Here is a 24,834-nt window from a genome sequence, read left to right as displayed (position 1 = left end):
GCATGGGGAATGGAGCACGATGGGGGGTGCGCAGCATGGGGAATGGAGCACGATGGGGGGTGCGCAGCATGGGGAATGGAGCACGATGGGGGGTGCGCAGCATGGGGAATGGAGCACGATGGGGGGTGCGCAGCATGGAGGATGGAGCACGATGGGGGGTGCGCAGCATGGGGAATGGAGCACGATGGGGGGTGCGCAGCATGGGGGATGGAGCACGATGGGGAGTGCGCAGCATGGGGGATGGAGCACGATGGGGAGTGCGCAGCATGGGGGATGGAGCACGATGGGGGGTGCGCAGCATGGGGGATGGAGCACGATGGGGGGGTGGGCAGCATGGGGGATGGAGCACGATGGGGGGTGCGCAGCATGGGGGATGGAGCACGATGGGGGTGCGCAGCATGGGGTATGGAGCACGATGGGGGGTGCGCAGCATGGGGTATGGAGCACGATGGGGGGTGCGCAGCATGGAAGATGGAGCACGATGGGGGATGCGCAGCATGGGGGATGGAGCATGATGGGGGATGTGCAGCATGGGGGATGGAGCACGATGGGGGGTGAGCAGCATAGAGGATGGAGCACGATGGGGGTGCACACCTCCCCCCAAAACACACACACACACACACACCGCCACACGCGCACCGCACAACACACCACACACACACTGGGAACCACAAACACCGCCCTACACAGACACCCACAAACACAGACAACGCCGCACACACACAACACCCAACACACACAAATATACGCACATACCGCGCAACACACATACATTGCACAAAACACACACACGCACCCCACACAAACCGTGCAACACACACACACAACGCTACAGACAACGCAACACACAAACAACACCGCTCTCACCCCCCGCCACACCCAGACAACACCCAGAACATTAAATAAGCTTTTTGACATAAACACCACCATCATAATTATTACCAATTTCCATTCAATATAAATTGTATAGATGGTGCCTTGCGCATATAAGGACCTTGGATAAATCGCATGACAAGCAACAGCAACCAAAGAAAAAAGCGATCAAACATCCAATGCATTTAAAATATAAATTTATTAGTGCAAGTGTATGACATAGGAATAGGCACATAAAGAGGGCATACAATGGTGGTGTCAATCCATCATAATAGTACTAATGGTGCTAATGACACTGCTGGTGGCAGGGAGTGCCTGGAGAACACAGCAAAAATGGCAATGACCACAATATTAATTCCCCCAATGGGGTATAACTCACATGTCCATGTTGATGGGCTCAACAGAGACACCCCACCAACCAGCGGCAACCAGGTCTATTTACCTATCACATGTATATACATAACCCACCATGGACATGGTATTGCACTCACCAGAGCCCCCCACCCGACGGACGTCAGTTTCGGCGGACGTCCGTCGGGTGGGGGGCTCTGGTGAGTGCAATACCATGTCCATGGTGGGTTATGTATATACATGTGATAGGTAAATAGACCTGGTTGCCGCTGGTTGGTGGGGTGTCTCTGTTGAGCCCATCAACATGGACATGTGAGTTATACCCCATTGGGGGAATTAATATTGTGGTCATTGCCATTTTTGCTGTGTTCTCCAGGCACTCCCTGCCACCAGCAGTGTCATTAGCACCATTAGTACTATTATGATGGATTGACACCACCATTGTATGCCCTCTTTATGTGCCTATTCCTATGTCATACACTTGCACTAATAAATTTATATTTTAAATGCATTGGATGTTTGATCGCTTTTTTCTTTGGTTGCTAACACCCAGAACATGTACAGCCCCTACACAAACACTTGGTAACTACACACAACAACATCTATATATATAACAAAAATCATACATTAACTACACAATACGTAAATTCTAGAATACCCGATGCGTAGAATCGGGCCACCTTCTAGTCTTGATATATTTGTTTTGTACATTACACCATATACCCTTCCTTCTCACCCTTTTGTCATTCATCTACATTGCAACATGAGAGAAGTGACTGTCAGATTCTTGCAAAAAGGAGAACTAAACAATTAAAGAGGTTTCTGGGACATTGATATTGATGGTCTATCCTTAAGATAATGGTCTGATCCGTAGCAGCCTCACTGATCAGCTGATGAAAGGGTCCGCGGAGCTGTAGCACATCACACTCTCTTCAACAGCGCCATACATTCTGTAGTGGCTGTGCCAGGTACTGCAGCTGGTTCCTGTGCACTTCAATTGGACTGAGCCACAAAACCCTTCCAATATTAAGCTCACACAGTAGAGCTTGAAACTTAAAAGGGGTTTTCCCATTAATAAAGTTGATTTTAATCAATAGATCTTGGAATAATATTAAGTTCCACAATTGGATGGGACTTTAAAATAACTGTTCTTGTGCTGAGATAAATCTTAAATATGTGTCCCTGATTATGTACTGTGTAATGGCTGTGTCTGACTGTACAGGGACATGGTCTGATCACACCACAGCTCCTGGGCCGGGTAAGTAAAGGAGTATAAAGACATTATAGGATGGGATCACAAATAATTCTTTGAGGTAAAATTTTTTTTTTTTAAAACAGGCAGGGAAATGTTTTACCTCACAAAAAGAATCAGCTATCATCCTGTGCTGTAATATTTGTATCTTTCTGTTTAAAGAACACAAACATTCTATGCAAAGTTTTTTTTTTTCATTATTTATGTGACCAAATAAAAAGATACATTCTAGTAAACCCATTAATGTAGTTATGTGTTGTCATTGTTGATTGTCAGGCAAAGTTCATGTGCTGCATATGTTGCATTCTTTTCTTCGGAAAACCAGAATTGACTTTCTTCAAACTCTCCACTTGGCACAAAAGAAAGGGGAAAAAAACCCGACAAAATATTTGCAGCTGAATGTGGGATCAGACGGCTTTGTGAACATTTAGTTTTGGTGTTATCAGGTAAGAGCTGAATTGTCTTGTATGTATTGGAAGTAATAAGAAGTGGTGCCGCAAGTGAGCGATATTAACTTGAAGGGGTTGTCCAAAACTCAGACAAGTCCTTCTCCATTACTATATTCTGCCTTGGTAAATAAACAGCCTGTACTCCCCTCCAATGCCGGGTCCCCGACTCTCTAGTTACCTTGTGAACCCTGCAGCCAATAATTGCGGGCTTCGCGCTCACATCCTTTGTACAGAGACAACCAGAAGAAGTGACAGCTACTGTGGCTTTGACTTCCGGTGGGGGACCCGGCACTGACATTACTAGAATGGCAGCCACAGCAGGAGAATATACCGTGTTTCCCAGAAAATAAGACAGGGTCTTATATTTTATTTTGCTCCAAAAAATGGGCTAGGGCTTATTTTCAGGGGAGGTCTCCCCCCCCCCCCCCTCCCAAAAAAAACCCCATCCACATTTAGCCTTGAACAAAAAAAAAAAAATCATATCACATTCTCGGAGATCAACATAAGTCTCCAAACCCTGTGTGTAAAACGTGTGTCTATGTATTATCTGCCCCTTATCCATGTAGACACACACACACACACACACATATACACACACACACACACACAATGTCACAAAGGTCCTAATGCAGTGTTATAATCAGAATATAAATGCTGGGGACCCCTAGAATGGGGTCCCTATGAAGTTCCCCAGTTTGCTCCCCCTTCCGCCTAACAGTCCTATATACCAGCCTGTCTCCTGTTCAGTTCTTTTAGACTCCTGCAATTAAGAGACCTTTGGTCACATGACTGTGAGGTCATCAAAGGTCAGACAATCAACCTCGGAATACAACTGCTGGGGTCCCTAAGAGACTGCAAAGTTTGATTCCCCCGAACGCTGGCCCTTACTGTAACTAGGGCTTATTTTTGGTAGGGCTTATATTTCAAGCATACTCCAAAAATCCTGCAAAATCATGCTAGGGCTTATTTTCAGGGAAACACGCTAGTCATTTAGAAGGGGTTTGTGGAGTAGTGGACAACTCCTTTACAGTTTCTTTTTTTAGTAATTTTGTCCTGCATGGAAAGTTATGAAACCTTGTCAATCACTTTAATACGAGGATTTGTTTTCGTGCTTGGAAAAAAAAAAAAACTTGTGACTCTGAATCCCCTTTCACTGCCATCATCTGTACTCCAAATGAGTACGTGTTGATATCAGTGCAGCTGAAGACAAATAGACTGGAGAAAAGCAATGGATTGGAAGACACAATCTATTTATTTATAATTCTTACAGGAGTGAAGACAAATCCCCTAAAAAAAGTGATTTGCAAAGTTTCCTAACTTCTGCTGCTGGACAAAAAAATAACGCTTAGTTACTCTTCAGCACAAAGGTTACAACAAAACAAAACAAAAAAAAAACCCCTAAAACTAATTCAGCCTTACAAAAAGATGACACATACCTGTTCTGGTTTCTCTCCTACATCAGTTTTTACTACGTGTTCCTCAACTTCTTCATCATACACCCTCTGGAGAAAAACATCAATTGTTACAAATCCAATTAAAGGGAAAGTGTCATCAGAAAATAACCTATTATTTAAATCAGGTTAATAAGTGAAATTATTATTTTCTTTTTTTAATCCTGCAATTTTTACAGTGGCCAATCATGAAATCCCAATTTTGTTTTCTTTTTTTAAATGCATGTAACACAAATACCTTATTTAAACAATTTATGATAATATTTATAAAAGCAAATCAGATAATCATCAGGTTCTGCCGTGATCACCAGTACAACATCTGCCATGTACCCTCACAACACACTGGGGGGTGAATTTCTACAAGGGAAATTATTAAATAGAAAATTCTCATATAAATACATTTATAATCCAAAGTTCTGCCTTTCAAAGTGAAAGTGCCCTCTCTGTGGACAGATGCCAGGCTGCCACAATCAGCAACGCAATCAGAAACAAAGTTTCAAAAAAATGAGTATAAAAGCTCTTAATTTATTGTGCCGTAATATACCTGCACTTAAAAAAATAAGTACCGTATTTTTCGCTTTATAAGACGCACCTGATTATAAGACGCACCCCCAAATTTGGTGAAGGAAAAGAGAATTTTTTTTTTTAATGTTAAATGGGGTTCTTCTTATAATGCCAGTGTCCCTCTAACAAATCATATAGGGTATATGTCCGTCATAGCCCCTTATCTTAAAATTAGTCCCCTTAATCTGGATATGGCCCCCTTATATTGAATATAGCCCCCTTGTGATGGCACACATTCCCCTGTGCTGCCTATGGTCCCCTATGAATTGCACACGTTCCCCTGTGTTAGATAGCGCCCCCATGCTGCTGCCCATGGCCCCTGTATAGATCGCACAAGTCCCCCTGTGTTAGATATCGCCCCCATAGTGCTGCCCATGGCCCCTATATAGATCGCACAAGTCCCCCTGTGTTAGATATCGCCCCCATGCTGCTGCCCATGGCCCCTATAGATCGCACAAGTCCCCCTGTGTTAGATACCACCCCCATAATGCTGCCCATGGCCCCTATATAGATCGCACAAGTCCCCCTGTGTTAGATTTAGCCCCCATAGTGCTGCCCATGGCCCCTATATAGATCGCACAAGTCCCCCTGTGTTAGATTTAGCCCCCATATAGATCGCACAAGTCCCCCTGTGTTAGATATCTCCCCCATAGTGCTGCCCATGGCCCCTATATAGATCACACAAGTCCCCCTGTGTTAGATATCACCCCCATAATGCTGCCCATGGCCCCTATATAGATCGCACAAGTCCCCCTGTGTTAGATATCGCCCCCATAGTGCTGCCCATGGCCCCTATATAGATCGTACAAGTCCCCCTGTGTTAGATATCGCCCCCATAGTGCTGCCCATGGCCCCTATAGATCGCACAAGTCCCCCTGTGTCAGATATGGCCCCTAGGCTGCTGCCCAAAGTAAAATAAAACCCTCTTTCCTTATCTCCTCCAGCGCTGATCTCCCTCCTGTCTGGCTCCGTGCTTCTGTTCTTCCACTTCCTGGTTCTCAGTGCGGTCATGTGATCGGCACAGCAGGCTGAGCTCTCTGCGTGCCTGATCACAGTGGAAGCAGGGACACGGGGAGAAACGCTGGAGGGGGTAAGTAAAGCTTTTTTATTTTAGAATGAGTAGCAGCATGGGGGTCATATCTAACACAGGGGGGGCATGTGCCATCACAGGGGGGCGCAGGCTCATATAATATGCACCGCTCCCCCAGCCATCACTGCGGTGCGATTTCAGCACCACCGGAGATGGACAGCGGCTGTGCATATTATATGAGCGGGAGCAGGAGATCAAACGCTGCCGCCGCAGCGTTCACCTGCGCTCCAGAGCTGCCCCCACCTCCCCTGGACCCTGCAGTGTACATATATATATATATATATATATACACATACATATATATATAAATAATATACACCCCCCCCCCGTGTATTCGGCTTTTAAGACGCACCCCCCTACTTTCCCCCAAAATTTGGAGGAACAAAAGTGCGTCTTATAAAGCGAAAAATACGGTAAGTGATTTTTTAAGTGCAGGTATATTATGGCTTACAGACTTGATGAATTGGCAATCTTGCTTTTTGATATAATATTGTATTGTTTTGTATTTTAATTAATGCACAATAAATTATGAGCTTTTATACTCATTTTTGAAACTTTGTTTCTGATTGCGTTATTGATTAGTGAGTTTAGCTCATTATTTTAGGATATTTTTTGATTGTGGCAATCAGCAGTCTATATTTTGCTGACAACGGTCCAGAAACTATAAGGCTGAGAACACGCGGCGAGTAAAACAGAGCAAGTGCAATGCGATAAAAATAAATTAAAAAAAAAAAAAAACAAAACAAAAATCACATTCCACCAGGACCCATGTTACGCAGCATGCGCGGGTGGAATCAGATTCGTTTTCACTCGCACCCATACAAGTCTATGGGTGCAAGACAAATATCGGGCTGCACTCACATTACACCGGAGTAATGCGAGTGCAGTGCGAGAATCGCATCAGCTGATAATGGAGGAGATAGGGAGATGAATTCCTCCCTTTCCTCCGCACCACCCACCCTGACCTCTCTGGCTGTGCTGTGACCGCAGGATTGCATCACAGTGGCTTGACAGTCGCATGACACTCAGCTTACGCTCCAGCAGAGTTAATGACCATGTGGCCCCAGCCTAATGACCACAGTCTTATGAACCATGACATGAACAGTATTGCTGAATGTTAACCACTCAATAACCGGCCTATACGCAATCAAAAAGGATTTACAGTGATTGGAAAACATTTTCAATTATCTGCCATTGTTCCAAAATACTAGCATTCTCTCTCACCCTACAAAGCCCCTTGTCATACTTGCTTAAAACATAAGGAAAGAACGATCATTTGCCACATTCCTATCACCAACACTCAATGATGGGTGAAATGATGTCTGCAGTACTGTGTGACTACTGTGAACACCCATCGATGGAGGCGGCGGCTCACACAGATGGGCGGCGGCGGCAGCTCACACAGATGGGCGGCGGCTCACACAGATGGGCGGCGGCTCACACAGATGGGAGGCGGCTCACACAGATGGGAGGCGGCTCACACAGATGGGAGGCGGCTCACACAGATGGGAGGCGGCGGCAGCTCACACAGATGGGCGGCGGCGGCAGCTCACACAGATGGGAGGCGGCGGCAGCTCACACAGATGGGAGGCGGCGGCAGCTCACACAGATGGGAGGCGGCGGCAGCTCACACAGATGGGAGGCGGCGGCAGCTCACACAGATGGGAGGCGGCGGCAGCTCACACAGATGGGAGGCGGCGGCAGCTCACACAGATGGGAGGCGGCGGCAGCTCACACAGATGGGAGGCGGCGGCAGCTCACACAGATGGGAGGTGGCGGCAGCTCACACAGATGGGAGGCGGCGGCAGCTCACACAGATGGGAGGCGGCGGCAGCTCACACAGATGGGAGGCGGCGGCAGCTCACACAGATGGGAGGCGGCGGCAGCTCACACAGATGGGAGGCGGCGGACATGTTTCCAGCATGTAAATATGATCAGGAGCTCTGCAGGATGAGACTAGGAAAGGACACCGTACGGCTGACAAGATAAAATAGTCCTTTGTTTCTGGATGAAAAATGGACAATTTTTATACGCTCGAGTCAATTTAATCTAAAGCTGAAAAAAAAAAAACCTTTTAGCACAAGAAAAAAAACAGTCACTCACGTTTTCTATAAATTGAGTATTGGACAGCATGAGGAAGTCATTGAAGATGTTGTGCAGCCGGCACTCCGTGCTCTTTGCTTCATGCACGAGGCCGTCCAGCTGCTTCTCAATCTCATGTGTCCTGGAGATGGTCTGGTGGGAAAATTCTTGGAGAAAATTCAGGAGCTAAAAGCAAAAAGACACAAACAATGCAAACATTAATGAGAGGTTAATGGTGACATAAAAGAAGAGAATTACAATGGGAAACGACAAGGCAGCTATTACACAGGAGCCATGTAGGTAGAACGGACCATCTGCATCACCATTGCTTAAAGGGTAACCATCATTTTACTTCTTCTTTCATAGATCAATAGAACACATGAAAATAAGTAACTTTGTAATATTTCTTATCAAATTTTCTTTTCTCTGCCAGAATTTATCAGTCATTATCAAAATTCTCAATTCTGAGGCAAAAACTGTATTCAGTGAAGACTTTAGCTGGTGTCACACATAACGACGACGACAACGACGTCGCTGCTACGTCACCATTTTCTGTGACGTTGCAGCGACGTCCCGTCGCTGTCGCTGTGTGTGACATCCAGCAACGACCTGGCCCCTGCTGTGAGGTCGCCGGTCGTTGCTGAATGTCCAGCTTCATTTTTTGGTCGTCACTCTCCCGCTGTGACACACACATCGCTGTGTGTGACAGCGAGAGAGCGACGAAATGAAGCGATCAGGAGCCGGCACTGGCAGCTGCGGTAAGCTGTAACCAGCGTAAACATCGGGTAACCAAGGGAAGCCCTTTCCCTAGTTACCCGATGTTTACGCTGGTTACCAGCCTCCGCTCTTGCTGCCAGCGCCGGCTCCTGCACTGTGACATGTGTTTGCAGTATGCATCGGGTAATTAACCCGATGTGTGCTGCAGGAGAGCAAGGAGCCAGCGCTAAGCGCGGCTCCCTGCTCTCTGAACTGTGACATGTAGCTGCAGCACACATCGGGTTAATTAACCCGATGTGTGCTGCAGGAGAGCAAGGAGCCAGCGCTAAGCGCGGCTCCCTGCTCTCTGAACATGTAGCACAGCGACGTTATGATCGCTGCTTCTGCTGTGTTTGACAGCTAAGCAGCGATCATAACAGCGACTTACAAGGTCGCTGTTACGTCACCGAAAATGGTGACGTAACAGCGACGTCGTTGTCGCTGTCGTTTAGTGTGACACCAGCTTTTCCCATTACTGAGATAGGAGATGGCAGTATTTACTGATAAGATTGTATGTAGAAAGAAGAGGGGGGAGTGAGGGGCAGAGGGGGGAGCGAGGGGCAGAGGGGGGAGCGAGGGGCAGAGCTCCGCCCCCCAACGCCTCTTCTATCTACATAGAATCTCATCAGTAACAGCTCTCACCTATCTCAGTAATGGGAAAGTCTTCACTGAATACAGATTTTATCTCAGAATTGGGAATTTTGATAATGACTGATCAATTCTGGCAGAGAAAAGAAAATTTGTCTAATAAATATTACAAGGTTACGTATTTTCATGTGTACTATAGATTTATTAAATAAAAATTAATAGACGATTATGCTTTACAGTAAATATTCAGTTTAAGGAAGGGGTTAAAGTTATTGCCCTTTTGGGTTTTTTCTGCTATTCTTCCAAGAGTCATATCTTTTATATTTTTCACATGAGATACCACTCCGGGGTCTTGTGTTTTGTGAATTGAGAAATGGGAAAAATTCAAATATGGAAAAAAAATGTAATTCTGCCATTGTGTCTTTGAGTTTTGCTTTTTCATCAATGAGTACATGGTAAAAATGTCCTGGTGACGCGATTCTCCAGATCAGTCCGATTACGGTGATGCCAAACTTTAATTTGGTTTACAGAATTCTCTGTATGGGGTAAAAATATTTCTATATTATAATAGAGACTTTTGATGACACACTGATAAAAACAACAAAAAAGAAAATATTAGTTAGAACCGTTCCTGAGGATCAGACTGGACACAGAAGCAGGACACTCATCACGAAGTCACATACATTCAGTCCATATTGGTGGTCACAGACGAGAAGCTATCGTCTGGGGACGTCTTGTCAGAAAAAGGTCATTTGTGGACGAAGAATCGTGGGTAAGAATGAAGGCTGCCTCTCCGGACTGACACGTAAATGGCAGACATACAGTATGCACCCCCCTTAGCTCACCATATTGATGGGGACACCTAGTGATAGCTGGTGGTGGCTCGTCCCACTGGGGAAGTGATTGCCCTTAGTGATTTGACGTCTCACACCCACACCATATGTTTGAGGGCGCAAACAACTGGAATAATGCCCATAGATGAAGGGCAGCCGAGGGCACAGGGTCACCACTTTGGGTGGCAGATCCTCTATGTGCACAGCAGGATATGTCTGGGTCTCCACTACAGGTGGCAGATCCTCTATGTGGACAGCGGGGTATGTCCGGGTCACCACTATGGACAGACGATCCTCTATGTACACAGCTGGGTATGTCAGAGTCACCAGTACGGGCGGCGGATCCTCTATGGGCACAGCGGGGTATGTCCGGGTCACCAGTACGGGCGGCGGATCCTCTATGGGCACAGCGGGGTGTGTCCAGGTCACCAGTACGGGCGGCGGATCCTCTATGGGCACAGCGGGGTGTGTCCGGGTCACCAGTACGGGCGGCGAATCCTCTATGGGCACAGCGGGGTGTGTCCGAGTCACCAGTACGGGCGGCGAATCCTCTATGGGCACAGCGGGGTGTGTCCGGGTCACCAGTACGGGCGGCGAATCCTCTATGGGCACAGCGGGGTGTGTCTGGGTCACCAGTACGGGCGGTGGATCCTCTATGGGCACAGCGGGGTGTGTCCGGGTCACCAGTACGGGCGGCGAATCCTCTATGGGCACAGCGGGGTGTGTCCGGGTCACCAGTACGGGCGGCGAATCCTCTATGGGCACAGCGGGGTGTGTCCGGGTCACCAGTACGGGCGGCGAATCCTCTATGGGCACAGCGGGGTGTGTCCGGGTCACCAGTACGGGCGGCGGATCCTCTATGGGCACAGCGGGGTGTGTCCGGGTCACCAGTACGGGCAGCGAATCCTCTATGGGCACAGCGGGGTGTGTCTGGGTCACCAGTACGGGCGGTGGATCCTCTATGGGCACAGCGGGGTGTGTCCGGGTCACCAGTACGGGCGGCGAATCCTCTATGGGCACAGCGGGGTGTGTCTGGGTCACCAGTACGGGCGGCGAATCCTCTATGGGCACAGCGGGGTGTGTCCGGGTCACCAGTACGGGCGGTGGATCCTCTATGGGCACAGCGGGGTGTGTCCGGGTCACCAGTACGGGCGGCGAATCCTCTATGGGCACAGCGGGGTGTGTCTGGGTCACCAGTACGGGCGGCGAATCCTCTATGGGCACAGCGGGGTGTGTCCGGGTCACCAGTACGGGTGGCGGATCCTCTATGGGCACAGCGGGGTGTGTCCGGCTCACCAGTACGGGCGGCGGATCCTCTATGGGCACAGCGGGGTGTGTCTGGGTCACCAGTACGGGCGGCGAATCCTCTATGGGCACAGCGGGGTGTGTCCGGGTCACCAGTACGGGTGGCGGATCCTCTATGGGCACAGCGGGGTGTGTCCGGCTCACCAGTACGGGCGGCGGATCCTCTATGGGCACAGCGGGGTGATATAGAGGGATCTCTGCTTGGAACAGCCAGCATTGTTTATGAAGTGACCATCTACTTATAGGGGCTGTCCGGTGAAAACAGAACTTATGGATTGGGGATGGTCTGACCACTTATACCCGCAGATTGGGGCACCTCTACCTTCATACTCCACCTCCGCTTCTTTCACTTCTATGGGACCTTTCCAGCCCCTCCATAGAGAATAATGGAGTGGGGTTGGTAAGTTGTCACCAGTGCTGCAGTGGTGATTGCTTGTTCTCACTGCACAACCCCTCTAAGTGCTGGGGGAGGGGGACATTTTAGGGTCTCCTAAGGAGCAAACAGGCAAAAACTTCAGGGTCTCCTGTGTACAGACGGGCGACATCTGCTGCCACTGTTCTTGCAAGCAATCACATCGCACGATTTCTCCAGTCTCGTAGTGATCGGCTGCCCGCTCCCTGCCCAGTACCCCCATACAGCCCGGAGTACAGGCATCGCCCTCACCCCAGCATCGGCCGCCAGGGACCAGTTCTGGCTGCTCCTCCCGATCTCCTCCAGGGACCACGGCCTCTGCCACACGGGCTCCTCCGTCCCGGCGCTCACGGGGCCGTTCATGGCTTGTGAGCAGCGTCGTACGATCCGCGGAGTGAAGAGGACGGAGATCGCGTCACATCAGTCCCGGAGTGTCACAGCCCGGGGCGCCATATTGGAGCGGAGCGCAGGTGACCGGCGTCATGTGACAGTGTGGACACGTGACCCGCTGACGGCCGCTGGGCGGGGAGGAGTCACTGCTACTGTACGGGGAGGAGAGGAGCGACAAATGCGACTATAGAAATCCCTACAGCGTAGACGTCACGTACGTCCCTGTACAGCACTATACACTTATACAGCGCTGCCCATAAGGGCTCATGTAACTCTCCACACTGGTTGCGTCTAGAATGGAGTTGATTTTTTGTGATCCTCATTTTAGCCACTCCATTCTAGACGGCTCACTAGTGAAGTGACTGGAATGGAGTTGATTTTTTGAGGCCCTCACTGCAGACGCTTTTTTTTGAGTCCCTCATTTTATCCACACTAGATGGCTCTGTACTGAGGTGACTAGAATGGAGGTGATCTTTTGAGGATCTCTCTCCCTCAAAAAATCAACTCCAATCTAGACAGCTCCTCATAGAAACCACTAGAATGGAGTTGATTTTTTGAGGTCCTCATATATGTGTATATCTATATATATAATTGCCTTCAGTGGCGTAACTAGAGTTGGATGGGCCCCGGTGCAAAGTTTAGACCTGGCCCCCCCCCCCCTCCACATACACAGACACAGACACTCGGGGTACCTGACACTTGGCTCTCACCCACAGCACCCTGAAATCCCTCTATCAGCACCCAGCTTTCCTATGTTCTGATATTTATCCTGTCCTCAGCACCCAGCTTTCCCATATCAGAGCATGAGAAAGCTGGGTGCTGAGAGATGTATATCAGAACATGGGAAAGCTGGGTGCTGAGAGATGTATAGCAGAGCATGGGAAAGTTGGGTGCTGAGAGATGTATATCAGAGCATGAGAAAGCTGGGTGCTGAGAGATGTATAGCAGAGCATGGGAAAGCTGGGTGCTGAGAGATGTATATCAGAACATGGGAAAGCTGGGTGCTGAGAGATGTATATCAGAACATGGGAAAGCTGGGTGCTGAGAGATGTATAGCAGAGCATGGGAAAGTTGGCTGCTGAGGGAAAGAGCCTTTTTCCCTCAGCACAAAACATTTCCATCCCATACTTGTATCTTTGTCCCCCTTGTATAAAGTTCTCAAAATACTATAACAGCCCCCACATAGCCTTCCAAATAATTGTATAAAGGGTCCCACATAACCCTTCATATATTAGAATGCAGATACATAGCCCTCCATATATTATAATGCACCCCCCATAATCCTCCATGTATAAAGTAGCCCTTCAATTATAATGCATTTCCCATAGTTCTCCATGTATTAAAATTCACCCCATAGTTCTCCATATATTATACTGCACCACATAATCCTCCATGTTTTATAATGCACTTCCATTGTCCAGGTATAAGGTAGCCTCCATAGTCCTCCATATATTATAATGCAGCCCCCATAGTCCTAGATGTATTATAACGCAACCCCATAAAACTTCAGATGGTATTATGCAGCCCCATACTCCTCCATGTATAATTCACCCCTATATTCCATGTATAAGGTGTCCCTTCATTTTGTATTATACAGCCCCCCCCGACCTCCATTTTAATGCAGCCCTATAGACCTCCAGTATAATGCAGCCTCATAGACCTCTATGTATATTACACCTCTATATTCAATGTATAAGGTGTCCTTCATGTTTATTATGCAGCCTCACCAGGCCTCCATATATAATAATGCAGCCAACCTCTCCAGGCCTCCATGTATAATATAGCAGCCAGCCTCCCAGGCCTCCATGTATAATATAGCAGCCAGCCTCCCCAGGCCTCCATGTATAATATAGCAGCCAGCCTCCCCAGACCTCCATGTATAATAATGCAAGCAGCCTCCCCAGACCTCCATGTATAATAATGCAGCCAGCCTCCCCAGGCCTCCATGTATAATAATGCAAGCAGCCTCCCCAGACCTCCATGTATAATAATGCAGCCAGCCTCCCCAGGCCTCCATGTATAATAATGCAGCCAGCCTCCCCAGGCCTCCATGTATAATAATGCAGCCAGCCTCCTCAGGCCTCCATGTATAATAATGCAGCCAGCCTCCCCAGGCCTCCATGTATAATAATGCAGCCAGCCTCCCCAGGCCTCCATGTATAATAATGCTGCCAGCCTCCCCAGGCCTCCATGTACAGTATAATGCAGTCTCCCCAGGCCTCCATGTACAGTATAATGCAGCCTCCGCAGGCCTCTATGTACAGTATCATGCAGCCTCCCAGGCCTCCATGTACAGTATCATGCAGCCTCCCAGGCCTCCATGTACAGTATCATGCAGCCTCCCCACCCCAGGCCTCCATGTACAGTATCATGCAGCCTCCCCACCCCAGGCCTCCATGTACAGTATCATGCAGCCTCCCCACCCCAGGCCTCCATGTACAGTATCATTTAGCCTCCCCACCCCAGGCCTCCATGTACAGTATCATGCAGCCTCCCCACCCCAGGCCTCCATGCACAGTATCATGCAGCCTCCCCACCCCAGGCCTCCATGTACAGTATCATGCAGCCTCCCCACCCCAGGCCTCCATGTACAGTATCATGCAGCCTCCCCACTCCAGGCCTCTGACCACCGTGTACTCACTTATATATATAAAAAAAAAACAAGTACTCACCGCTCTCCTCCTTCCACTGCTGCTCTGTCCTGACGTCTCCTTGTTCCACTGATGCTGTACTCCCTGCTCTCCTCCTTCCACTGATGCTTGTCCTCCCCTCTCCTCATTCTCCCGGTGCTGCGGTCGGCGTCCTCCCTCCCTGCGCTCTGTGCACTCAGCACAGCAGTCGCACAGGAGTGACGTCACCGCACAGGCACAGGGGGAGAATGATGATGCAGAGCGGCGCCGGCCGCTCTATGCTTCATTATTACTGTGCGCAGTGACGGGGGAGGGGGGCCCCGGTGCCGCCGCTGACATCGGGCAGGAGGGACCGGTGTCGGGGGCGGCAGCGGGTCATATAGTGGGCGCGTGCACTGTGACAGATCAGCGCAGCTTCTCTCTCACTGAGAGGAGCTGGCTGCTGATCTGTCGGGTCCCCGCGGGCCCCAAACCGCCCGGGCCCGGTCGCGATGGCGACCGCTGCAACCGTGGTAGTTACGCCCCTGATTGCCTTATTCTGTCTGTCTGTCTGTCTTGCTCCAAAATTGTGTCACGGTGAGTGTCATTACAGTGACAACCATCTGATTGGCCGCTGGCTCGGCCTGGCCCGTGCCCCCCCCCCACGGATTGGTCGCTCGCCTCGGCCTGGCCCCGCCCTCCGCATGGATTGGCCGCTCGCCCCGACCCTCCGCACGCATCGCCAGACATAACCTTGCGCTGCTGGGATCGTGACGGAGCCGTTGAACGCTGGTAACCATGATACACATCGGGTAACTAAGGTCCCTTAGTTACCCGATGTGTATCATAGTTACCAGCGTACACCGGCTCCCGGTATACATGTGCAGGGAGCCGGCATTATACTCCTCTCCCCCCAGGACTACTCCTATTATAGTCTTCCTATTATACTCCTCTCTGAGTATAATAGGAGAACTATTATAGCATGGGGGATGGAGCACGATGGGGAGTGCGCAGCACGGGGGATGGAGCACGATGGGGTGCGCAGCATGGGGGATGGAGCACAATGGGGGGTCCGCAGCATGGGGGATGTAGCATGATGGGGAGTGCGCAGCATGGGGGATGGAGCACGATGGGGAGTGCGCAGCACGGGGGATGGAGCACGATGGGGTGCGCAGCATGGGGGATGGAGCACGATGGGGGGTCCGCAGCATGGGGGATGTAGCATGATGGGGAGTGCGCAGCATGGGGGATGGAGCACGATGGGGAGTGTGCAGCATTGGGGATGGAGCACGATGGGGGGTACGCAGCATGGGGGATGGAGCACGATGGGGGGTGCGCAGCATGGGGGATGGAGCACGATGGGGGGTGCGCAGCATGGGGGATGGAGCACGATGGGGGATGCGCAGCATGGGATATGGAGCACGATGGGGGGTGCGCAGCATTGGGGATGGAGCACGATGGGGGTGAGCAGCATAGGGGATGGAGCACGATGGGGGGTGCGCAGCATGGGGGATGGAGCACGATGGGCAGTGCGCAGCATGGGGGATGGAGCACGATGGGGAGTGCGCAGCATGGGGATGGAGCACGATTGGGGTGCGCAGCATGGGGGATGGAGCACGATGGGGGTGTGCAGCATGGAGGATGGAGCACGATGGGGGTGTGCAGCATGGAGGATGGAGCACGATTGGGGTGCGCAGCATGGGGGATGGAGCACGATGGGGGTGTGCAGCATGGAGGATGGAGCACGATGGGGAATGCGCAGCATGGGGGATGGAGCACGATGGGGAGTGCGCAGCATGGGGGATGGAGCACGATGGGGAGTGCGCAGCATCGGGGATGGAGCACGATGGGGGTGCACACCTCCCCCCAAAACACACACACACCGCCACACGCGCACCGCACAACACACCACACAGACACCCACAAACACAGACAACGCCGCACACACACAACACCCAACACACAAACACCGCAGCATACACAAATATACGCACATACCGCGCAACACACACACATTGCACAAAACATACCTCCCCCCAAAACACACATACGCACCCCACACCCACACAAACCGCGCAGCACACACATCACCACACACACACAATGCTGCAAACACACAGCGCTCCACAAACAACGCAACACACACAACGCAACACACAAACAACACCGCTCTCACCCCTCCCACACCCAGACAACACCCAGAGCATTTACAGCCCTACACAAATACTTGCCAACTACACACAACAACATCTATATATATAACAAAAATCATACATTAACTACACAATAAGTTCTAGAATACCCGATGCGTTAGAATCGGGCCACCTTCTAGTATATATATATATATATATATGTGTGTACCCACACACACATAAATATACACACACATATATATTTATATATATAAACATATATACACATGTATGTGTATACATATATATAGATAGATAGATATATATATACACACACACACATATATATATATATATATATACACGCACATAAATATACACACACACACACACACATATACCAGGCTTTATAATCGTAATGATTTCATGACTACTGTTTTAATGCTTTCTTGAATTGCTCAAGTGTTTAATGGAGTAAACGTCCACACTGTTATATTTTTTATGTATTTCTATAGGGTAAAATTCCATTTTGAGTTTTACTTTACGCCCTCCAGTCCCAGCCTCGATAGCGACATTTTTGAAGAGTTGGTGGAGCCTGGTGGAGTGGGAGAAGCGTAAGGCCATGTACCCACGGGAGATCGTACCTGCGGACTTTTCTGCAGGTATTTCCGCAGGTTGACGCAGCAGCTCCCCGGAATCCGCAGCTATCCATTGCTGTAGTATATCTGCAGAGTTTTTGCGGTAAACCTGCAGAAACAGTGCGGATTTTCTGCATTCCCGCCCTGTATCTCCATAGTGGAGGGGCGGGAATTCCGCAGATAATTCCTCCTGAATAATGGACATACAGTTACGTGCGGTTGCGGGAAATCCGCAGCATTTTCCGCAGCCGTAAATACCGCAGCATTGATACAGCACTCCCCAAATACCATAGGATAACATGGGGAGTTTCTGTACTAGCGTAAACACGCGGATTTTTCTGGAAAATCAGCGGGTTTTCTGCTGCAAAATCAACGGTTAGGCTACTTTCACACATCAGTTTTTTGCCATCAGGTACAATCCGGAAAAAAAAAGGATAAAACGGATCCGGTATCGCATCCGGTTTATCCCCATAGACTTGCATTGTAACCGGATTGTACCTGATGGCTTTGCGGTGCATCCGTTTTTTTCCGGATGCGGCAAAATAATTAAATGCGGCGGCCGGATAGAACGTATCATGTAACGTTTTTTTGCCCCTTAAAAAAACCGCATTCTGCCGGATCCGGTACAATGCGGCATTGTATACAATGGTTGTCTATGCATGCCGGATCCGGCGCAATGCGGTTTAAACCGGATGCGGTGACCGCATCCGGTTTGGTAAACAGAGCATGCGCAAATTTTTTTTTTTCCATCATCACACAACTTATAAAAGGATCCAGCACATTCTACACACCTCCTGCTGTTCGTTCCTGACTTCAAGTTCTGCTGTCCTCCAGTCCAGTGCTCCAGGGAAGAGGTAATGTCCACAGTACTGTCCACAGATAACTGTTGTGAGCTGCGTACATGTACTTAGACATTTTTTTTTCTTTTTTTACAGGTGCAGTGTTGCGGTCAGAGTTTGGTCCAGCCAGTTGCTGGGTACGTTCGGTTCTGTGCCAGTGTGAATTTCTTTGGAGGAGAGTGTTCCTGAGGTAATGTCCACAGTACTGTCCACAGATCACTGTTGTGAGCTGCGTACATGTACTTAGACATTTTTTTTTCTTTTTTTACAGGTGCAGTGTTGCGGTCAGAGTTTGGGCCAGCCAGTTGCTGGGTACGTTCGGTTCTGTGCCAGTGTGAATTTCTTTGGAGGAGAGTGTTCCTGAGGTAATGTCCACAGTACTGTCCACAGATCACTGTTGTGAGCTGCGTACATGTACTTAGACATTTTTTTTTCTTTTTTTACAGGTGCAGTGTTGCGGTCACATTTTGGGCCTGCCAGTTGCTGGGTACGGTTCGCTTCAGTGCCAGTGCGAATTTATTTGGAGGAGAGTGTTCCTGAGGTAATGTCCACAGTACTGTCCACAGATCACTGTTGTGAGCTGCGTACATGTACTTAGACATTTTTTTTCTTTTTTTACAGGTGCAGTGTTGCGGTCAGAGTTTGGTCCAGCCAGTTGCTGGGTACGTTCGGTTCTGTGCCAGTGTGAATTTCTTTGGAGGAGAGTGTTCCTGAGGTAATGTCCACAGTACTGTCCACAGATCACTGTTGTGAGCTGCGTACATGTACTTAGACATTTTTTTTTCTTTTTTTACAGGTGCAGTGTTGCGGTCAGAGTTTGGTCCAGCCAGTTGGTGTGCGAGGCCTGTAATAAAAAAAGATATGTCGTCTTCTGGTAGCCCGCCCTCCGGTTCACAAACTGAGGTATATATTTTTTTTTTGTTTTTTTTTTTTTAAAAAAAAAAAAAAAACATTTTAAATAAACGACATTTACACAGGTGGCCGAAACATCACAGGAGATGCTGCCAGAAGAGGACGGAAGGGGTGGAGAAATACACGGAGCGGGCGGTCATAGTGTAAGTTTCATACAGGAATTGTTTACCACAGCACACCAAACACATAAGTAAATAATGTTTTTTTTTTTTCTTCACTAAAGGCTTCAACTTCTAGGGCTCACGATAGAGCTCCCCCAAGACCGTCCCAGGGTCGTCGTCGAGGTGGCGGTGGTCATAGTGTAAGATTTTTTTTTTATTTTTTTATTTTTTTTACATGTCTGTGTGAATTTATGTCTAATTTTTTTTTTTTTTAATTTCTTTTTTCTTTCTTTGAACAGGCATCACAGCGTGCTCCCGATTCTGACGGTGAGGAGGCCGGATTTATCAACATCGACCTCCTCATCGATGAAGTTAGAGAGAGGGAGCCGCTGTGGAACATGGCTGACCGCCGCCACGCTGATTCTATCGTAACCCGTCGACTCTGGGACGAGGTATGCCACGCAGCGATAGAAGGTTGGGGGGAGCTCAATTCTCGTGGCCAGAAGAAAGCGCGTAAGTATTCACAGTTCAGTAGGTTATGCTGCAGGATGTAATGTGTTGTATACTAACCACTTTGTGCTTTCCACTTTCAGGTGACAAACTTCAGAAGCGGTGGCGGTCTATCAGGGATCGCTTCAAAAAGGAGTTGAATCAAGAGATGCAGGCCCCGAGTGGATCCGGAGGACGCAGATCGAAGTACCGTTACTTTAGAGCCTTGTCGTTCCTCCGGACAACTATGGTGTGCAGAAGGTAAATATTCCCCACAATATGTACAAAGTATAATAGTTTATGTCTGATTTTTTTTGCCTTTTTTTTTAGTCAGTGCCAATGTATAGCAATTAAAGTAATTATTGTTTTGTTTTTCCTCTTTTTAACAGCACCGTCTGCAGCACTCGGGAGCCTGCATCGAACCCGACAGGAGCGATCCCTGAACAGTCCGCCACTGGGGAACACAGGCACAGACCCGACCCATCTGAACCTTCCCTTCCATCTACATTTGTCCCATCCACCTGCGCTGGAGCTTCCCGTGAGACTTCATTACCTGAAGCTGCTGGTGACGAGATAGCTTTTCCCCTACCCCACCCCTCTGACACTGCTGCCCTCAGTAGAACACCTTTGGGTTCTGGGCGTCAGCGTCATAGGGGTCAGGAAAAGAGCTATGCGCCCGAGTTCTTGCATCTAAATGCAGCCTTCCAGAACGCCATTAAATTATTAGCCGAACAAAATCGTTCTTGTTTTAGCTTCATAAATGCCAATATGGAAAAAAATACACACGAATTGTGCACGCGTCTGGACAGGCTGCATTTAGATGCAAGTAAATCACCCAATCATTGTTTTTTTCAAGCCGTACTAGAGCGCATGGAAAAGCTATCTCCTGACCAGCAGATGCATGTAATGCAAGCCACACGGCAGGCTCTGGCGCAGGTTTCCTCCCAACCACCTCCACCCACCCCTCCTCCAGCACCTGCCCCCCCTCCAGCCATTGTCCCTACTCCCCCTGCTGCCCAGTACCAGCCTGCTGCCCAGTACCAGCCTGCTGCCCAGTACCAGCCTGCTGACCAGTACCAGCCTGCAGCCCAGTACCAGCCTGCGGCCCAGTACCAGCTTCCAACCACATCTGCCCCTACACTTCCTACCCACTACCACATCTCGCCTTCCACACCCATCATGACCCCAACTCAAGCCACTAATTCACCCGCCACCTCTTCTGTCTCCCAATCCCTCCACTCCACCCCTCAATCCTTACCAAATCCCATCCCATCTCCTGGTTTCCCTCTTGGTTTCTCAACCACACCTTCACCTTCTGTTACTTCCCCACCACCACCACCACCAACACCACTTTCCACCCTCAATACTCCAACTGTGCGTGTGTTCCCACCTGTCAGCCCCTCCAGTACTATCTCCACCCCAAGCCCAAGATATACAAATTTATAATTTATGTATGTAATAAAAAATAAAAGTTTTTTGTTGAAAAGTATTTATTTGTTCTTGTTTTTTTGGGGGGGAATATTATTTTGCAAGTTAAGTTAATAATAAGGTAATACAAAAACATAACATGTTGTAATTTGACGGTGTAAAAATTACAAATTTTTAAAGAGATTCAAAGATTAAAATTAACAAGGTTAACAAGATATATTTTAATTTATTTTTAACTATTTTTATTTGTTATAAAACTAAAGAAAAATCTTATACCATTTGATCTTGCCAATCTACTCTACCTTCTGGGGACACAAAATAGTCAGCATATTTGTCACGTATTGTTGAACAGGCAACACTACTCCTAAATCCAGGACTGGTGTAGTCAGTCAAAGAGGTGGCTTCCAAACTCTGGTCATCCAAGGACAAAGGTTCCTTTGTTAAAACAAAATTGTGCAGTACCACACATGCTTTCACTATTTCATCAACAGTTTCAATGTTTAAATTAATGGCTGTTAACAACACTCGCCATTTGCTGGTTAGTATCCCAAAGGAGCATTCCACCATTCTTCTGGCTCTGGATAATCGGTAGTTATATATTTTTTGTGTTTGCGTCAATCCACGGCTTGCATATGGCTTTAATAGATGTTGGGAGAGTTGAAAGGCTTCGTCGGCCACAAAAATAAAGGGCATTGGGGGCTCACATGTGCCAGGAAGAGGTCTTGCAGGAGGGAAATCAAAAGTATTCCCATAGATTCGCCGCCCCATTGGGGACATTTTAAAGACCTGAGAGTCATTGGATCTCCCATATGCGCCAATGTCCACTGAGATAAATTTGTAGTCCGCATCCGTTATTGCCATTAGGACAATTGAGAAATACTTTTTATAATTGTAGTATTCTGACCCCGAAGCAGCAGGTTTCACAATTCTTATATGTTTGCCGTCCACTGAGCCAAGGCAATTTAGAAACTGACAAATGTTGTAGTATTGTTCAGCAATTGCAAGCCATCTGTCCCTGGTGGGCTGGGGGATGAAATCCTCATGGAGGCAATCCCACAAGGCTTGGCAAGTGTCTCTAATGATTCCCGAGATGGTGGAAATTCCTAGTCGAAACTGGTAGTGAAGGGACGAAAGGGACTCTCCAGTTGCAAGGAATCTGTAAAGGAAAGACAATAATTATAAAAAAATAATAGCAAACACATTACAGTTAAAACTCAATTTAACAGGAGGATACAATTTAAAAAAAAAACTTACCTAAGCGTAACCAGCAAACGCTCCTCGGGTGTTATAGAGAAACGGCTGTAGGTGTCCGTTTTACGTATGTTGTCCGCAACAAGGCCAAGGAGGACGTCAAAATTATTCACTGCCATCCGGACATAGCTTGTGAATTTTTCATCGTTTCCACGGAGCTCCAGGTATAGGGTTGAAAACACCCCACGTGTCAGTCTCTGGGCAGTCAGGGGATGGATCCAAAAGCGTCGATGTCGCTGACGCCTCAGTCGCTGTCGCTCCTTTTCTCTGACGATGATACCCAAGCGATTTGCCTCAAATATAAAATCTGCAGTGATCTTTGTGTAATTTGCAAGAATAACATCCATGGTTTCTGCTTGTCTCTGTCTTCATTCTGTAATATATGCTTCAAAATACTGTATATATACTATATTTTCCCAATAGCCAATCAGAATACGGAACGCGTTAATTGTTTGTTTAGTGTTAAAAAAACGGATCCGTAAAAAAACGGACATAACGGATGCAAAACGGATGCACACCGGACCCACCGGATCCGTTTTATTCCGGATCCGTCCCCAACGGATCCGCTTAAAAACGGATCCGGTGGGTCCGGTTTACACAACAAAACCGGAAACGTTGGATACGGAAAAAAAAAGGACTGTACCTGAATACAGAAAACTGATGTGTGAAAGTAGCCTTACTTTCTCCCTTGGGCACATAACCTAAGGCTGTGAGCACACAGTGCGTTTTTTGTTGCTGATTTGTTGCAGTTTGTAGCAAAAATCTGCATGTCTATCTTTATGCCAGGTATGGCAGCAAAGTTAATGTAAATGCTGACGTGTTTTGCGCACGTTATTTTTTTTTGCAGATTTGGTGCAATCTACAGCATGTGAATATTATTGTTTTCTCCTTCACTTTTTAGCCCTTCAACCCATTGACTACATTAAGAAAAACGTATGGCACCAAAATGTACCAAAACGCATGTGTTTTTTGGTGCATTTTTTGTCAGAAGGTGCAGATTTCATGGAGAACATTTCTGCACCCAATGTGCAACATTCGAACAGAATGCAGCCAACAGAGTTGTCATAATTTACAACATTGGATTGGAGATGATTTTTTGAGGACCTCATTTTCGTAACTACCGGTACATTCTAGATGATTCACTAGTGAGCTGTCTAAATTGGAGTGGATTTTTTGATGATCTCCTGTAGCCTCCACCAATGGTATACCCCCAAAAGAGGCAGGCCACTTCACCACTATTAGGCCCGTGAGTCACTGGGGCCCGATGCCAGCGCTGGCATCGACCATCCCTCCCGCGGGCCCCCTGCTGAGGATCGCACTTTCATCTATATCGGCATCACAGATGCCAATACAATTGAAAGGAATGATGAGTGAAGGAGCAGAACCCTCCCTTTCTCATCATTCTCCCGCTGTGTGCCTGTGACACTCTTATGTGTCAGCACAGAGGAGCGCGGTGACGTCACTACTGCGTGCCACTGTGCTAAAATGTCAGAGTGGCAGAACAGAGGACACACGCTGGAGACTGGGGCAGTGGGGAATGAGGAGAAGGGAGTATATTTGTGTATTTAATCAGGATGGCCAGAGGACTATGGGGAAGCATACTACTATATGGGGGTTGCAAAATAGTATATGGGGGCTGCATATAACTATATGTTGGCGCACAATATTATATTGGGGCATCCAATATTGTGGTGCACTATATGGGGGCTGCATACTAGTATATGGTGGAATATAATTGTTGTATTATACTATATAGAGGAATATTAGGGGTGCATAATACTATATGACGGAATAAAAGGGTGCATAATACTATATGTAGGAATATAAAGGGTGTATAATACTATATGAAGGATCCCTTTTACATGAACTATAGGGGTGCATTATACATGAAGGACTATGGGGTGCATTATAATACATATAGGACTATGGGGGTTGCATTATATGGAGGACTAATGGGGTTACCTTATACATGGAGTATAGGGATGCATTATATATAGAGGATTATGGGGCTGCAAAATACAATATGAAGGACACCTTAT

At 48.1% G+C, this 24,834-nt stretch overlaps 2 protein-coding genes across 3 annotated transcripts in view; one reads left to right on the top strand and one right to left on the bottom strand.

The window, feature by feature from the left end:
* LOC142311000 (WASH complex subunit 2-like) overlaps positions 1-12,501 on the bottom strand; it is a 236,907-nt gene extending 224,406 nt beyond the window's left edge. For both annotated transcript variants that reach the window (XM_075348954.1, XM_075348955.1), the window contains exons 1-3: positions 12,259-12,501; positions 8,134-8,298; positions 4,362-4,427 (exon numbers count right to left, since the gene is read on the bottom strand). In XM_075348954.1, the coding sequence (XP_075205069.1) occupies positions 4,362-4,427; positions 8,134-8,298; positions 12,259-12,369 (342 nt within the window). In that variant the 5' untranslated portion in view covers positions 12,370-12,501. The remainder of the gene's footprint in view (positions 1-4,361; positions 4,428-8,133; positions 8,299-12,258) is intronic.
* Positions 12,502-19,755: 7,254 nt separating this feature from the next.
* LOC142309796 (uncharacterized) lies at positions 19,756-21,605 on the top strand. The gene is made up of 4 exons (XM_075347251.1): positions 19,756-19,827; positions 19,927-20,140; positions 20,221-20,377; positions 20,506-21,605. The coding sequence occupies exons 2-4, from the start codon at positions 20,026-20,028 to the stop codon at positions 21,560-21,562; spliced, it is 1,329 nt and encodes a 442-aa protein (XP_075203366.1). The 5' UTR covers positions 19,756-19,827; positions 19,927-20,025; the 3' UTR covers positions 21,563-21,605.
* The last annotated feature ends 3,229 nt before the right edge of the window (positions 21,606-24,834 follow it).

The sequence above is a fragment of the Anomaloglossus baeobatrachus genome, chromosome 5, assembly GCF_048569485.1.
Source record: "Anomaloglossus baeobatrachus isolate aAnoBae1 chromosome 5, aAnoBae1.hap1, whole genome shotgun sequence".
Classification (NCBI taxonomy): Eukaryota; Metazoa; Chordata; class Amphibia; order Anura; family Aromobatidae; genus Anomaloglossus; species Anomaloglossus baeobatrachus.
This window is presented reverse-complemented; position numbering and strand designations above follow the sequence as displayed.

What these genes read in the sequence shown, in the direction of transcription:
- LOC142309796 (XM_075347251.1), top strand. Translation starts at nt 20,026, where the DNA reads ATGGCTGACCGCCGCCACGCTGATTCTATCGTAACCCGTCGACTCTGG. An exon ending in TCGTGGCCAGAAGAAAGCGC is followed by an intron (nt 20,141 to 20,220) that starts GTAAGTATTCAC and finishes TTCCACTTTCAG; the next exon opens with GTGACAAACTTCAGAAGCGG. An exon ending in ACAACTATGGTGTGCAGAAG is followed by an intron (nt 20,378 to 20,505) that starts GTAAATATTCCC and finishes TCTTTTTAACAG; the next exon opens with CACCGTCTGCAGCACTCGGG.